Genomic DNA, 15,826 nt, shown 5'->3' on the forward strand with positions numbered 1-15,826 from the left:
GAGAGAGAGAGAGAGAGAGAGAGAGAGAGAGAGAGAGAGAGAGAGAGAGAGAAGCAGCAGTGGCATCATGGTAATTAAAAAAAATTACTACTTAGAAAAGGCAACGGGGATCAAGGAGTATTCCAATTTCCCTTTCTCATTTGAAAAAACAGGCAATATTAAAAAACCCTGTTCACATTTGGCATTGCAATAATAGTAACAATTGTCTCTAATAGATCTTCCCCATTTTAGGAGATGGTCTTTCTATGGCCCCCCTGCCCCAAATCATCCAATCACAGAACTGGAGGTAGAAGGGACCTCTTTGACTGTCTAGGCCAACCCGCACCTGAACATCATCACCTTGGCATCGTGTTCAAGAAGTAGTTCTTCCCCCTTGGAGATACCCGGTGAGAGGTAAACCCCTGCCTTCTGAGGCAGTCTATTTTGCTTTTGGACAACTCTGATTTTTTTTTTTTGGTGATTTTTTTTTGAGACTGGGTCTCCTCTCCAGCAGATTACAAATGGCATCAGCTACTGATTCCACAGCTGATCTGCATGGAAGCTTTGATCTGGGCAGGGCTGGTTCACCATACCATAGGCAGCTTGGTGGCCCTCTGTTCCTGGGGGTTCACCATACTGTCAGCAGAGAGTGCAGGGACCTGGTTAGTTTCAGTCCTCCCATAGCTCAGAACTCCTGAGCTCAAGGGATCCACCAACCTCCACCTCCCAGGTAGCAGGAATCACAGACGTCCCCTCACACCCAAGTAGCAGCTCTGAAGGTTGGGAGGTTTTGCCTTGTAGCACGGCTAAATCTATTGCCTTTCACTTCTGCCCGTTATTCCTAGGTATGCCTTCAGGAGACAAGCAGAGCAAGGCTAACCCTTGCCCTGGGTCTCCTCCAAGCTGAAAATGTCCAGTTCCTTCAACTGATCCTCCTAATGTTGAGACCCTTTATCCCGTTGCCCTCCTTGACTCTCTTCATCTTATCGACATCCTTCGCATGTGATCTGATCAAAGTAGAAGACAGCAGGGCCATCAGCTCTGTATTCCTGGAAGCTCTACCTCTCTTAATGTGGCCCCAAATTAAATTAGTTGCACACTAGAGTGTAATACAGTTTTTACGAAGCACTTTAACATCCATTATCGCATCTGTGCCTCATAACAATCCTAGAAGGTAGAATTATGGTCAGTTAGCTAATTAGTCAATAAATATTGAGCACCTACTATGTACTGAGCATGATACTCAAACCTGGGATTACAAAAAGAGGCAAAAGACTGCCCCTGATCTTAAGGAGCTCACAATCTAATTGGGGAGGCAAGAAACAAACATATATGTACAAACAAGTTACATGCAGGATAGATAAGAAGTAAGAAAGGGGAGGCACTAGAATTAAGAGGGGGTGGAAGAGGCTTCCCGTTGAAGATGGGACTCTGGTTTGGACTTGAAGGAAGCCAAGAAGGCCAGGAGGAGGATTTGAGGAGGGAGAGCATTCCAGGAATGAGGGACAATCAGATACAATGCCCAGAGATGAAAGATGGAGTGTCTTGTTCATGGTACAACAAGGAGGCTAATGTCAATGGATGGAAGAGTATACGGTGGGGAGTAAAATGTAAGAATACTGGAAAGGCATGTGTTTGGGTGGAGGGTAGGTAATGAAGGGTTTTGAACACCAAATAGTGATTTTTGTGTTTGATCCTGGAGATGACAGGGGGTCACTAGAGTTTATTGAGTAAGGGAGTGGCATGATCAGCCTGGCATTGTAGGAAAATTACTTTGGCAGTTGAATGGAGGAATGACTAGAGTAGGGAGAGACTTGAGGGAAGCAGACCCACCAGTAGGCTATTTCAATAGCCCAGGTGTCAGATGATGAAGGCCTGCATTAGAGTAGTGGTGGTATCAGAGGAGAGATGGGGAAATGTTCAAGAGATATTGCAAAGGTGAGATATAGAGGTCTGGGAAACAGATTGGATATAGGGAGTGAGATATAATGATTTGGGGACTGGGAGGATGGTGGTGCCCTTGATAGTAATAGGGAACTTTGGAGGTATGGAGGGTTTAAGGGGAAAGATAATGAGTCAAATTTTGGCCATATTGAGTTTAAGAAGTCTAATGGAATCCAGTTTGAGATACCTGAAAGACAGAGATACTATATTGGAACTCATCAGGGAGGTTAGGGCAGAACATGTAGATTTGAGAATCACCAGCATAGAGTGATAATTAAATCCGTAGGAACTGATGAGATCACCAAGTGAAGTAGTATAGAGGAAGAAGAGAAGGTAGCCCAGGACAGAACTCTGAGGGACACCTATGGTTAGAGGGAATGATCTGGATGAGGATCCAGCAAAGGAAACAGAGAAGGAGTGATCAGGTAGGTAGGAGGAGAACCAGGAGACCGGTGTCCTGAAAACTTAGAAAGAAGAGAATATCGAGGAAGAGAGGGTTGTCATTAGTGTCAAAGGCTTTCAGAGGGGTCAAGGAGAATGAGGATTGAGAAAAGACCATTGGATTTGAAAATTGAAAGACCACTGATAACTTTGTAGAAAGCCATATTTGGTGGAATGATAAAGTCAGAAGCTGGATTGTTAGAGGGTAAGAAGAGAGTGAGACGAGAGAAAGTGGAACCACCCACTATAGATGGTCTTTTAAAAGAGTTTAGCTACAAAGGACAGAAAAGATGAAGGATGATAGCAGGGATGGAAAGATCAAGAAAGGGTTCTTTGAAGATGCAGAGACAAAGGCATGTTTGTAGGAATAGGAAAGGATCTAGCAGACAGGAAGAGATGGAAAGTAAATGATAGAATGAGGATGATGGAGGGGGAAATCTGCTGGAGAAGACAGGATGGAATGAGATTGCTTATGCAGGTAGAGGATACAGCTTTGCTAAAGAGTAAGACCACTTCTTCATGTGAGTCAGGGGTAAAGGAGGAGATATTGGCAGGAGGCATCTGAGTGATAGAAGATGAGGAAGAAGAGAGAAGAGGGAGTTCAGGGCAAGTGGTCTCAATTTAAATACTTCAAAATATTTAAATTAAATAAATTTAAACACCTCAAATAAATTATGAGGTAAGGGTCTCAGCTGAGAGAGTAGGGAAAGGAAGAGCCATGGGAGGCTTGAGGAGGGATGAAAAGATTGGGAAGAATCGCTGTAGAGAGTGGGATAGTGAGTTGATGAGGGGAATATAGAAGAATTGCTTAGCAGCAGTGAGGGTCCAGTCGAGGTTGTGTTACATAAGTTTGTAGTGGACCCAGTCAGCACAGTTATGTGATTTTCTTCACCTTCATTTAGCAGCACATGTGTAGGAGTGAAGGTGGTTGATGGTAGGAGTAATCCAAGGTTGAGGCCTGGCCAGGCACAATCAATGACATAATGGGAACTCATATCACTGATTGTGCCCTGCAACTCAAGAGAAGAGGACAGTGTAGAGCTGAACTTGTTCCCCAAGGGGTCAAAATAGGGTAAAGAGGAAAGAGTGGCTAGTACAGAATGATGGCCTGGGAGGAAACTGAGGGGTCAAGGAATTGGAGATCATGGTATGGACAAAGAGTAGGGTTTGGTAAGGGAAGATAAAAAGAGAGGTAGAAAGCCTTTAGATTCCAGGCAATAAAAGGATTTCAGAATTTTTGAACATGGAGGTGGTGCATTTGTAGAAGATGGCAAAGTCAAAGGTATGAGCATCTTTGTGTGTTGCTTAGGTGAGGTCCTGGGAAGTGAGTAGGTTGAAGAATTGAGTGGTTGGGGAATTTGAGGGAGAAATCCTCTAGTATGAGGGCAGAAGTTGGGGAGGAGAGAAAAATTGTGAGCCAAGTACTAAACTCATTAAGGAAGGAAGGGAAGTGACCTGGAAGTCATTAGACAACAGCTGTAAAAATTTTGATTGGGTGGTAGATATGAATTGCATGGACCTCAAAGGAGGAGAGGTTGCTGAGTGATCTAGGAAGGGGGAGAAACTGGAAATGGCACTGCAGAATGAGGATTATTCCAACTCCCAATCCTCAACCAGTAAGCCAGGAGAATGAATGGAGAAGCCTTCAGTCCTGGAAAGGGTGGCCAGGAAAGCTTTGTCATCAGGGGGCATCCAAGTTTCAGTGATTGCTAGAAGGTAGAAGGAGTGGGAAAGGAAAAGATTTGGGATGAAGGGAAGTTTGTTGTCTATGAAACAGGCATTCCAGAAGGCACAATGGAAGAGGTGGTTGGTGTTTGCTTGGGACTTTGGGGTAGGAGAATTGAGAATTGAGGAGAATTGAGAAGGGAATGGGAATAAGAAATTGGGTGGTAGGGGATGGAGTTTGAATGATGACCTCCAAGGGCTAAGAATCATGGGGATGTGCAGGGTATGACTAGGTGTGAGTGTGTTCATCACTAAGGGGAAAAGTGCTCCTCCTCTTCCCAGAAGTGATGGAGATCAGGCAGAAAACAAATACAGCATGAAAGGGAAGGTACGTGGTCAGCTGGGAGGCTTTGTTTCACTAATGCTCTTTCTTCTGAAGCCTGGAGATCAGGCAGGAAATAGCTTAGCTGGAGATAAAAGTCAAACCTGCATAGTAGAAGATGGAAAACCAGCTCCCAACCAATTTTTGTCTTATAGAATCATAGAATGTCAGAGCAGGGAAGGTCCTGAGAACACAGAATATTTGCATTCAAAGGAACCTTCTAGTCACCTAGTCTAATCCTCTATTTTATTGCGGTGATAGCTCAGGTTCATAGACAGGAAATGACTTGCACAGTCACAGAAATGGTTTGTGGCAGAGTTGAAACCACATAACCCAGCTCTGCTGACTTCCAGCCCAGAACTTCTGAGTCTATCACATGATGCTGCTTCTGTATGATAGAAAGAACTGGAATGTAAGTGGAAAGAATGAGCATTGTTATCCCATTTTCCTCTAACTCTCTTACCTGATTTTCAAAATCCTTTTTGAGCTTTTCCATAGCCTGAGACCAATTCATATTTTTCTTGGAGGCTTTGGATGTAGGAGCTTGGACTTTGTTATCTTCTTCTGAGTGTATGTTTTGATCTTTCATGTCACCATAGTAACTTTCTATAGTCAGAGTTTTTTCTGTTGTTTGCTCATTTTCCCAGCTTATTACTTGACTTTTAACTCTTTGTTAGGGTAGAACTCTGCTTCCAGGGTGGAGGGTGTACTGTCCCAAGTTTCAGGGGCTTTGTGCAGCTATTTTCAGAGACACTTCTAGGGACCTGTAAGTTTTGAGTTCTTCTGAGGTGGTATGATCTAAGGAGAGATGTTTATTACTCTCCTAGCCTGATTACCCTGTTTTACTAATGAAGGAACTGAGGCCCAGAGAAACTGAATGACTCGTGCAGGATTTTGGAGCAAGTTAGTGGCAGAGGCCCCATGTCCTGACTCACAGTCTAGCCTTCCTTTCACTAGCCCAAGCTACTTATCAGTGAAGTTGTATGACATTGGGGGTTTATCACAAATTGTAACCAACTCTAGCTTATGTTAAACCAAATCTTTTATCCTTGAGCATAGCAGGGGTAAGGGAGAGGGGGTGAAGTCTGGCTGCCACCTAGTGTGGACAGCTGACTGCCAGCCTTCACAACACAGGGAAAGAGGAGGAACTTTTTCTTCTTGGGACACCAACCCTCTCCTTCTCTTCCCTCCCTGGGAGCCTCTTGGTCATTAGCTAGCTAATGTTGCCAGAAGTGAGGGCTGGCAGTCAGGGAAAGTTTGTAAATTACTTCTCAAACATTATCTCCTTGGAGCTACCTGTAAAGTAGGTATGACAGGTATTATTACCCCCATTTTATGGATGAGAAAACTGAGGCTCAGAGAGGATGTGTGGCCCACAGTTACACAGCTAGAAAAAATGTTGCAAGAGGGATTTGAACCCAGATCTTTGTGATCTCAGTCTAATATTCTGTCTCCTCTGCTATGGTGCCTGGATCATAGAATTCGAGAGCTAAAAGGCATCTCACAGTCACCTAGTCCACCTGCCTATTCAAAGAGGACCTGGATCTACAGTCTACCTGACAGATTTTGACCCAGCCTCTGCTTGAAGACATCCAAAGAGCAGGGGAGCTCCCTACCTCTCCCGGTAGGCAGTCCTCATTATTAAAGAAGTCTCTCCTTTGACAAGTCCTTAAATTTGTCTCTTTCTGCCCCTTAATAATTGAGTCAGCTGCTACGGCTTAGAACTGAAGGCTAATGAGGATAAGGTCATGGTATCCTTAGATCAAAGCTGGAAGGGACCTTAGAATTCATTTACTTTATACTCCTCAGTTTACAGGTGAGGAAACTGAGACCCAGAGAGACAAAGCAATTTGCCTAGGGTCACAGCAATAAGAAGCAACAGAGGGGTTCTGCCTACAAATCTGCCTCTTGTTTCATGACTCCATGCTGCCACGGCTCCAATTCCTGGGTGGGAAATTCACAAAGTTCATTTGTTCGTTCATTCAACATTCATTCATTCATTTGTTCAACATTTATTCAGCACTCACACATGCATTTATTCATTAGTGATTCAATAATTCATTGGATAATCATTAATTCATCCATTCAACATTAATTAATTAATTCGCTCAGAGTCCATTGATTCAACATTCATTCATTCACATGGCATGAATTCTATTTCCACACTCTCCCTGTGCACAAACTTTAGTCTCCCACCTTTGTGTCTGGGTACCCAATGCTCTGAATGTTCTCCCTCTTACCTCCCCCTGGTAAAATCCCTGGCTTCCTTCAAAACACACCTCCTATGTGAGACTTTTCCTGATTTACCTGTCTCTCCTATGCCCAGTTATTAGCAGATGTCTCCTTTCAAAATTTCGTTGTGTTACTACAAAGTTGATAGGTGGTACATTGCATAGAATTTTGGATTGGGAGATAGGAAGAGCTGAGTTCATATCCTGCCTCAAATGTTCCTAGCTGTGTGACTCTGGGCAAGTCACTTCACCTTGGTCTGCCTCAGTTTCCTTATCTATAAAATGAGGATAATAGCACCTACCTCTCAGTTGTTATGGGGTTCAAATAAGATAATATGCTTTGTAAACTTTAGAAGTCTTTCCTAGTCGTCCACAATCTCAGTGCCTTTCCTCTGAGTCTATGCCCAATTTATCTTGTATGTATCTTGTTTGTACTGAGTTGCTTTCATTCGGTCTCTCCCTTCCTTCTCCCCTCCCCCATTAGACTGCCCTGGAGAGTAGGGACTGTCCTTTGACTTTCTTTGTATCTTCAGCACTTACCACAGTGCCTAGCACATAGTAGGTGCTTAATAAATGCTTGAGGGGGAGTGAAGGAAAAAAAGAAATTTACATGGTAACTTTATTATATATTTAAAAGGAAAAGCAAGTTGTACATAACAGATTTGCAGTTTCATGTGTAATCCTTTTTAAAATTATATTATGAAAATTATTGTTTTATTGTTTTATTTCATAAATTTCATAAATTGTTTTACTACATAAATTAAAAATTAAATAAATAAATATTTAAAAATGCTTGACTGAAAGAGCATTATCTAAATGTTAGCTAATGTTATTGAGCACATTTGAGATTCATTTCTTTCTTTTTTTTTTTTTGGTAAGGCAATCAGGGTTAAGTGACTTATCCAAGGTCACATAGCTAGTAAGTGTCAAGTGTCTGAGGCCTGATTTGAACTCAGGTCCTCCTGATTCCAAGGACAGAGCTTTATCCAAGATTCATTTATTTCTATAGCAGTCCTATCTCATCAATAGAATGTAAGCTCCTTGAGGTTAAGGATTGTTTTAGTTTATCTTTGTACTCCTGCACCTGGCAATGGCACCTCGCACATAACAGGTGTTTAGTAAGCATTTACCACCCTACTACCCCCCATGTACCCAGAACTGTGCAAAGGCGCCGGGACAAAATGAAAAACAGAAACAGTCCGTGTCCTCAAGAAACTCATGTTCTATTGGGGGGGGGAAACACCATACAAATTAATTACGTACATACAAGGTATAGACAGAGTAGATGGGAGCTAATGTCAGAGAGAAGGCACTAATAGCACCATAGATTTGGACAGAGTCTTAAAGGAAGCCAGGGAAACTTAGAGGAGGATGTGAAAAGGGAGAACATTCCAGGCACCAAGGACAGCCAGGGCAAATGCATGGAGGTGAGAGACCAACGGTCATCTATGAGGCCAGTGTGACTGGCCCACCTCCAGTAGAATAGAAACTCCTTAGGGAAAAGGGTTGCCTTGTTCTTATCTTACTGTGCCCAGCACATAGCATAGTGAGTGGCATGTAGGAGAAGCTTAATCAACCAGCAGGTATTGATTACTAGGTTCTTATGTGCTAAGCACCAGGGGTACAAAAGACGACACTTCCTGCTCTTAAACCTAATGGGGGGAACAACATGTAACGAAACAGGTACATCCAATACGCACACAGACTAAAGAGATAGGAGAAGGGAGTTAGGTGAGGGCAGCACAGCTCATTCATTTTTCGGTTGTGCTAAGGAAGGTTTTTAAGTGACAAGTTCCTTAAGGGCAGAGATTGTTCTCTCCCTGTCCCTCTCCCAGTCTCTCTGTCTCTGTCTCTCTGTCTCTCTCCCTGTTCCCTTCCTTGTCTCTCTCTCTCCCCCACGTCTCTTTCTTTCTCTGTCTCTCGTTTGCTCTCTCTCTCTTTCTCTCCTTTCCTCCTTCCCCCTCCCTATTTCCCCTCTCTTCTTCTCCCTTTACCTTTCCCCCTCCCTCTCTTTTTTCCTCTTCCTGCTCTGCTCCCTCTCCCTTTCTCTTTTCTAGCAATAGAGGAGGTGGGTGGGGTGGGATTGGGTCAAGAAGACCAGGAAAAGTCTCCAAGATGTGAGTCTTGAAAGAAGCCAGGGATTCTAAGGGTGGAGGTGAGGAGGGGGAGCACCCAGGACCAAGGCAGGCAAGGCATGGAGATGGGCTGAGGAGTGCCATACAGGAAGAACAAGGAGACCTGTGTAAATGGATCATAGAGCGTGTGAAGAAGACCAAATTGTAAAGGGCTCCGAATGTCCAACAGAGGACTTCGTACGTGATCCTGCAGGTAATAGGGAGCCACTGCAGGTTGTTGAGTTTGGGGGTGGTGGGATGATATGGTCAGACTGATGTTTTAGAGAATGCCGTTGGGTAGCTTAGCGAAGGATGCTTTGGAGCCGGGAAACCAATTACCAGGCTGCTGCAGTAGTGGGATGGAGAGGTGCCAAGGGCCTGAATTAGGGATGGCTGTGTGAGTGGGCAGAAGGGCAGGCATGTGAGAAATACTGTGCAGGCACATTCAAACTGAGCAGACATTTAAAGAGTACCTAGTGTGTGCACTATGAACACAGTTATTAGAGAGTACTTTAAAAGCCCCTACTATGTATGGAACACTATGAACATGAATCAGTTTTAAGAATCACTTAACGAGTACCTACCATGAGCAAAACTCAAATGATCTCTTCCCCAGCCACCAACTGTCCTCTGAAAAGGGCATTTCAGGCATTAATCAGCAGGTAAGGGAAGGTTTGGAGGACCGTACCTGAGCTACTAAGAAGTGTTAATTGGCTCCCAATCTTTCAACCCCTTCAGCCTGCTAACGTTCCTGGCTTGCATTGTGTCAGCTGAGTTCTGAGCCCCCAGGCTCACAGCTCCCTCCCTCTCTCCCTCACTCCCTCCTTCATTCCAGGCCTCTCCCCTCCCAGCCAGTGGTTGGCACAGAAATGACCCACCCCATGTGCCCATGGCCTAGCTTGAGGCAGTCACCTGAATGCCCGCAGGCTTTCTCCACCAGACTTCTCTCCAATCTTATTTCTTTCTTTTTTTGTGTGTGAGGCAGTTGGGGTTAAATGACTTGCCCAGAGTCACACAGCTAGTGAGTGTTATGTGTCTGAGGTTGGATTTGAACTCAGATCCTCCTAATTCCAGGGCCAGTGCTCTATCCACTTTGTCACCTGGCTGCCCCTCCCAATCTTATTTTTTGAGCACAAAGATGCAACCCCAACTGTTTCCCCCTTTCCACATAAGCCCTCAGCTGAGTCCCCATAGAAAGGCAGTCACAGAGGGGAGGGAACTCTGGAAATAGACTCAGAACCGTGGGATCTCAGAGTTGGGAGCTCAGAGGACATCTGATCCAACCTTGTTTTTGAACAGGAATCCTTGACTAGTCAAGAGACCCAAGTTCAAATACAGGTTTTGCTGATTTTTAGATTTTTAGCTAGTTGACCTTGGGCAAGACTGTGAAGGGCAGTTAGGGGGCGCCATAGTGCATAGAGTGCCAGGCCTGGAGTTGGGAAGACTTATCTTCCTGACTTCAAATCTGGTGACCCTGGGTAAGTCACTTCACCCTATTTGCCTCAGTTTCCTCATTTGTCAAATGAGCTGGAGAAGGAATGACAAACCACTCTAGTATCTTTGCCAAGAAAACCCCAAATGGGGTCACGAAGAATTGGATGTAAGTGAACAACTGAATGCCAAGGAGTCTGTGAATTGAGGAGTTCCATAGGCTCAAGGGACCTTAGCAAGCATGGAATCCAGCCTCCGTGTTCCACGGCTCATAGGATCATAGCTCCAGAGCTGAAGACGGGACCTCCGAGGCCCTCTACTCTGACCTCCTCCTTTCACAGATGAGGAAACTGAGGAAAGTGCCTGTCACACAGGTAGTGAGTCACATAGCTGGGATTCAAGCCCGACTCTTGATAATGGTGCTGCTGATGCCTGCTTCACAAGGGTTGTTATCAAGACAGAGCTTGGTAAACCTTAGAGAGTTATTGAAAATGTGAGGTGTTATGGTTGTTGGTAACACTCGGAGCACCCAGACCGTGCACACGTAGCTCTGCCCGGCTCTGTCCTACTCCCTTTCCCCCTGCCCTGCGGCCAACACACACACACACACACTCACACACACACACACACGCACACACACACACACTCTCACTCACTCACTGACTAAATGAATGTTGGCTCATTTAACAATCCACAGCCCGCTCAGGAAGGAGGGGGACGAGACCGACAGGTGGAGGGCCCTGGCACAAGGCAGATTCACCGCAGAACCCCTCCCACTCCCTTTGAAATCCTCCACCCCATCCCACTGCGGAGTTCGGGCGGAGGGACTGGAGGACTGGAGGACTGCCGGGGAGAAGGTCGGGGGACAATTTCCATTCCTACAAGCTGGCAGTAGGCACAGCCCCACGCCACTCCACATCCTCCTTGACCGTCGCTGGATAGAAGATACCCCGCTCCCTCGTCCCCGCTCCCCTTGCGCCCCATGTCACTTACACATGACGTTGAGGAAGATGTTGCCGGACGCCAGGACCACCTTCTCCCTCGTAGCTCGGTCATAGATCCCCACGTGACACTCATAGGGCCCATTGTCGGAGATCCGGACCTCGGGTAGCCTGGGCATGTGGTGGAAAGAAGGAAGGAGGGAGAAAAGTAAGATGAGCGTGAAGACTCGGGCGACGGTGGTCTACTTGGAGGCTACCAAGGGAATGTTAGTGGAGCAGTAAGGAGCTACAGGCAGGCGCCACGGGGTGACACAGAAACAACCACCGGCGTGCTCCCAGAGGAGGGGGCGTCTCCCTCTTCTCATCTGCTTGGTCACTCCCATCCCTTTATAAGGCTGGCTCACTGCTCTGGGCCCTCCCTCCCCTTTCACCTCTACACCCGCCCCCACCAAAACAAACACCCACCCCTCAAAACCAAAACCAAAACCAATAACAAATAAACCAGCAACCCAAGGGGCCAAACCACAGGGTAGAGGGAGTTAGAACACAGAATGTCAGAGCTGGGAGGGCCCTTAGAACACAGAATGTCAGAGCTGGGAGGGGCCTGTTTAGAAGATGTGTAGCTGTCCTTTAGGGGAGGACATTTGGATCAACCTTGCACCTGAACAGGAATTCTTGACTAGAGTCTCTTCACTGTTGACCCAAGCTCAAATTTAGGTTTTGCAGCTTTCTAGCTTTTTGACCTCAGGCAAGTTTGTGAAACGAAGGGCTTCCTAGGATCAAGAGAGGTTAAGGAGAGTCTGAGAGACTGTCGGAACTGGGAGGTACCTGTTGTTCTTTCCAGCTCGAAGTTTGGTCCCTGGTGGAAACTGAGATGCACTTAGGGAAAATGCCTTGCCCAAAGTCATAAAGACAGTGTCTGGGGGCTTAGGACCTCCGAAGGACACGTCTGGGGGAGTCTGACCTCTGCCTTCGTTCTCCTCCTTTTCCTTCCTAGAAGCACTTGTCTGCCTTGGTCACTGAGGAGGCAGGCTCCTTTCTGCCCTCTTCACCAGGCCTCCCCTTGGCATCCAGACTGCCAGGTAGCCCCTGCCTATACTATTCCCTCCCCTACTCCCTGCCTCCCCTCAGGAGAACCTTCAGGACTTAGCTCTAGCCAGCTTGTTATTATCAACCACTTCATCTGAAGACTCACTTCACTCTTCTGATTCAACTCTGTCTCTGCCTCCTCTTCATCTTCTGGCTCCTTGCCTTGAGACTCACTGTTCTCTGGATGAACTACCTCATCTGAAGTCTTTCTTTTCATCCATTGTTCTGCAGATCCAGCTAAACTCTCTCCCCTTTAGGGAGCGAAGGAACCCAGGAGACATTAACATGCGGCACAGAGAGGGTGGGTGGGGCCTTGCCTCCAGCAGAGGCAGGAAGGACCGATTGTATGTCATCCCTGATGCTGTCTGAGATTACTGAATACTTATTGTGGAGAATCTCAGTCTCCTGGGGCTCAGGGCTGCAGGGAGCCCCAGGGACTCTGTCTGCCTCTGCTTCCGTCTTGGTCGAGCAATCTGAGTCACCCAACAAGTGACAATAATGATGACAGCCACCCAGATGATCCATATTGGTGAGAGGTACACAGGTGATGTGTTGCAGGTGATATAGAAGTGGTATGGATTGTAATGGCATGTGTAGATGACAGATACCTAGATATACTCAAGAGACACATGAAGATTTCTGTTTAGGGAGAGAGAATAGATTTAGAGCTAAAAGAAACCTCAGAGGTCATGTGGTCCAAATCTTTCACTTTGTAAAAGAGAAAACTGAGGCCTGGGTAAAGGAAGTGACTTCTCTGAGGTTCCAGAGATAGAGACAGGAATGGGATTTGAACCCAGGTCCTCTGACTCTAGAGGCTTTGTTATTTCCACTGTACTACATTATCTCTCTGGTAATATCTCCACTATGCACATGTCACCTGTGCAGCTATTGATCACGGGCATACCAATCATCGCCTCCTACCTAGCTTATATTATCTATAGAGCTCAGGTGCACCATCAATGTGGGCTTCGGAGACTCCAATGTAGGTGATTTGTGTACAGGTAGCAATTATGCAGGTGGTATGAGTTGATGATTGACAGACAGGTGATGTGTTGGGGTGATTGATAGGTACGCAGGTGATACATGTAGGTGAGCAATAGATACATAGGAGGGGGGATGTGTGTGTAGCTAAGCTGAGTGATAGGTGGTGTATGCAGGTGAATGATAGATGTATAAGGGATTGATCAAGCAATCAAGCAAACAACACATGCTTATTAATAAGCACCTACTATGCAGCAGACATTGTGCTAGGCTTTGGCAATACAAATGCAAAAATGAAACAGTCCCTATCCTTAAGGTGCTTACAGACTAGATCTGTGATTTTATTGCAGTAACAAACTTCCAGATGAGGAAACTCCTTTTACCAATGCAGGCTAGCACCTCCTCTGCAGTATATAATCTTAGAGAGTTGCCTTGAGCACTGATAAATTAAATGACTTGCCCAGGATCACACAACCATTTGGTGTCAGAGGCAGGACTTGAACCCAGCTCTTTCTGGCTCTGAGGTCTACTTGCTATCTACCTTGACATAGCTGTCTCTTTACTCAGGGGTTGAATAGAAATACATGCAATATATGGCCAAGATAAATATAGTACAAGATAATTATTTGTAGGGGGAGGAGCCTCTTGCCGCTGCAGATCAGGAAAGGCCTCCTATAGGAGGGGGTGCTTGAGCTGATCTATGAAAGAAGCTAGGCATTTGGAGAAACAGAAGTGAGAGAGGAATGCATTCCAAGCATGAGGGAAAGCCTGTGCAAAAGCATGTAGATGGGAGAAAGGAGTCATGTGTGAGGAACAGTAGGAAGGAACAGAGATAAGTGATAGATGACACGTGGAGATGAGTGATACAAGCACAGGATTTTTATGAAGGTGACTGATAAATACCCTTTGGATATATGATCAAAGTGATAGGTGGGTGAGTGGCATATGATATGAAATAGAAACAGAAATTATCTTTTATATACATATATAATATAAACATGTATTGATTCATAATTACATATTTAAGATATGTATATATAACATCTACATATGTATATACATAGATATTTTGTTATAGTTTAGTAATTTTTCAGTCGTATCAGACTCTTCATGACCGCATTGGGGTTTTCTTGGCAAAGACACTGGAGTGGTTTGCCTTTTCTTTCTCCAGCTCATTTTACATATAAGGAAACTGAGGCAAACAGGGTTATTAAGTGACTTGCCCAGGGTTACACAGCTAGTAAGTGTCTGAGGCCAAATTTGAATTCAAGAAGAGATTTTGAATTCCAGAAGAGAAGTCTTCTTGACTCCAGGCCCGTTACTTTGTCCACCGTCCCCACTTAGCTGCCCCTATACATACACTCACACAGGGGCCTGGTTAGTAGTTGGATGGAACACACACACACACTATGTATATACATATATGTATATGTACATAATATGTATGGATATAAAAGTATATGTATATAAATACAATGCATATACACATATAGAAGTGAGTGGTACATATATAGGTGGCATATGTAGGTGAGCAGTAGAAGTATAGGCGATATGTAGGTGACATATATACAGAGTTGACTTCTGCAGGGGACAGGTATACCTGTATTGAATACAGGAATGAATGAAAGAAAGAATGAATATTAAGGATTTGATGTGTGCCAGGCATATGCTAAGAACTAGGATACCAAGACAAAAAGGAGAACAGTCCCTGCCCTCCAGGGGCTTATATCTTAATAGGGGAAGACATTCCCTCCAGGGGACTAGTGGCCAAGGAGGAGGGTTTGGGGCTGGTGAATAGAGTTGGAGAGCATTTGATTGTCACATCTTTCCCAGGAATAGGGGGATATTGTTTTGATTAGTGTTGGGGGAGAGGGGGTGGCATGTGTGATAACCCGGCCACAAGCACATGCTGCCCACCTGGTAGAACTGCCCCAGCAGAGCAAGGCCAAGCACAGTGTTCCAATTACGCCTTCCTCCCTCTCCTTTCTACAGGCTCATTTCTACCTAGGACACAAGTTGTATTTGTTGCAGCCTGGCTCTCTTTACCCAATCTTAGCTTTTACCTCAGCTGCACCACTCCCCCCAAAGTGGATTAAGCATCCCAGTGAGATTTTTCCCCCAGGAACTGAGTGGCATTGATCTGCTGACTGGTTACCAGGCCATCTAGAGATAACAGGAGGCTGGGTAGGGGCTGCTTTTCACCAGCAATGGGCTGCAATCAATAAACTATTAATAACTGCAAAGGTTTAGGGAGAGATCAGCGTAATGTAGGTTAGCGGCAGGAGTTTACCAGCACTGATGGTTTTTCAGAAGGGCAAGTCATTATGTTATTGCAGGAAAAAGTACCCAGGAATCAGGTATCCTGAGCTATGCCTTGGCTGGTCATGAGAGGGTTCAAAGGAACAGGGATGGGCTTTGGGGACAGCAGTGGCCATGGAAGCCCCAACATGGCTTTGTAGAGGGTATGGGCCAGGTGTACTGGCTCTCTGAACACCTATGTCTGTTTTACTGGACAAATTTGTCTCTGAGCCATAGATTCTGAAAGTAGGAAGGGGGCTTAGAATATAAAATGTTCGAATATAGGAAGTCAGAGCTGGGAGGGCCTTAGAACACAGGATGTCAGAGCAG

General features: G+C 45.4%; 1 protein-coding gene across 1 annotated transcript in view; it reads right to left on the reverse strand.

The window, feature by feature from the left end:
* Positions 1 to 15,826, reverse strand: part of IGSF21 (immunoglobin superfamily member 21) — a 161,730-nt gene that overhangs the window by 71,817 nt on the left and 74,087 nt on the right. The window contains exon 2 of the mRNA XM_027842809.1: positions 11,181 to 11,299. Within this exon, the coding sequence (XP_027698610.1) occupies positions 11,181 to 11,299 (119 nt within the window). The remainder of the gene's footprint in view (positions 1 to 11,180; positions 11,300 to 15,826) is intronic.

This window comes from Vombatus ursinus, unplaced genomic scaffold (assembly GCF_900497805.2).
Source record: "Vombatus ursinus unplaced genomic scaffold, bare-nosed wombat genome assembly UNPS02014884.1, whole genome shotgun sequence".
NCBI classification, from domain to species: domain Eukaryota; kingdom Metazoa; phylum Chordata; class Mammalia; order Diprotodontia; family Vombatidae; genus Vombatus; species Vombatus ursinus.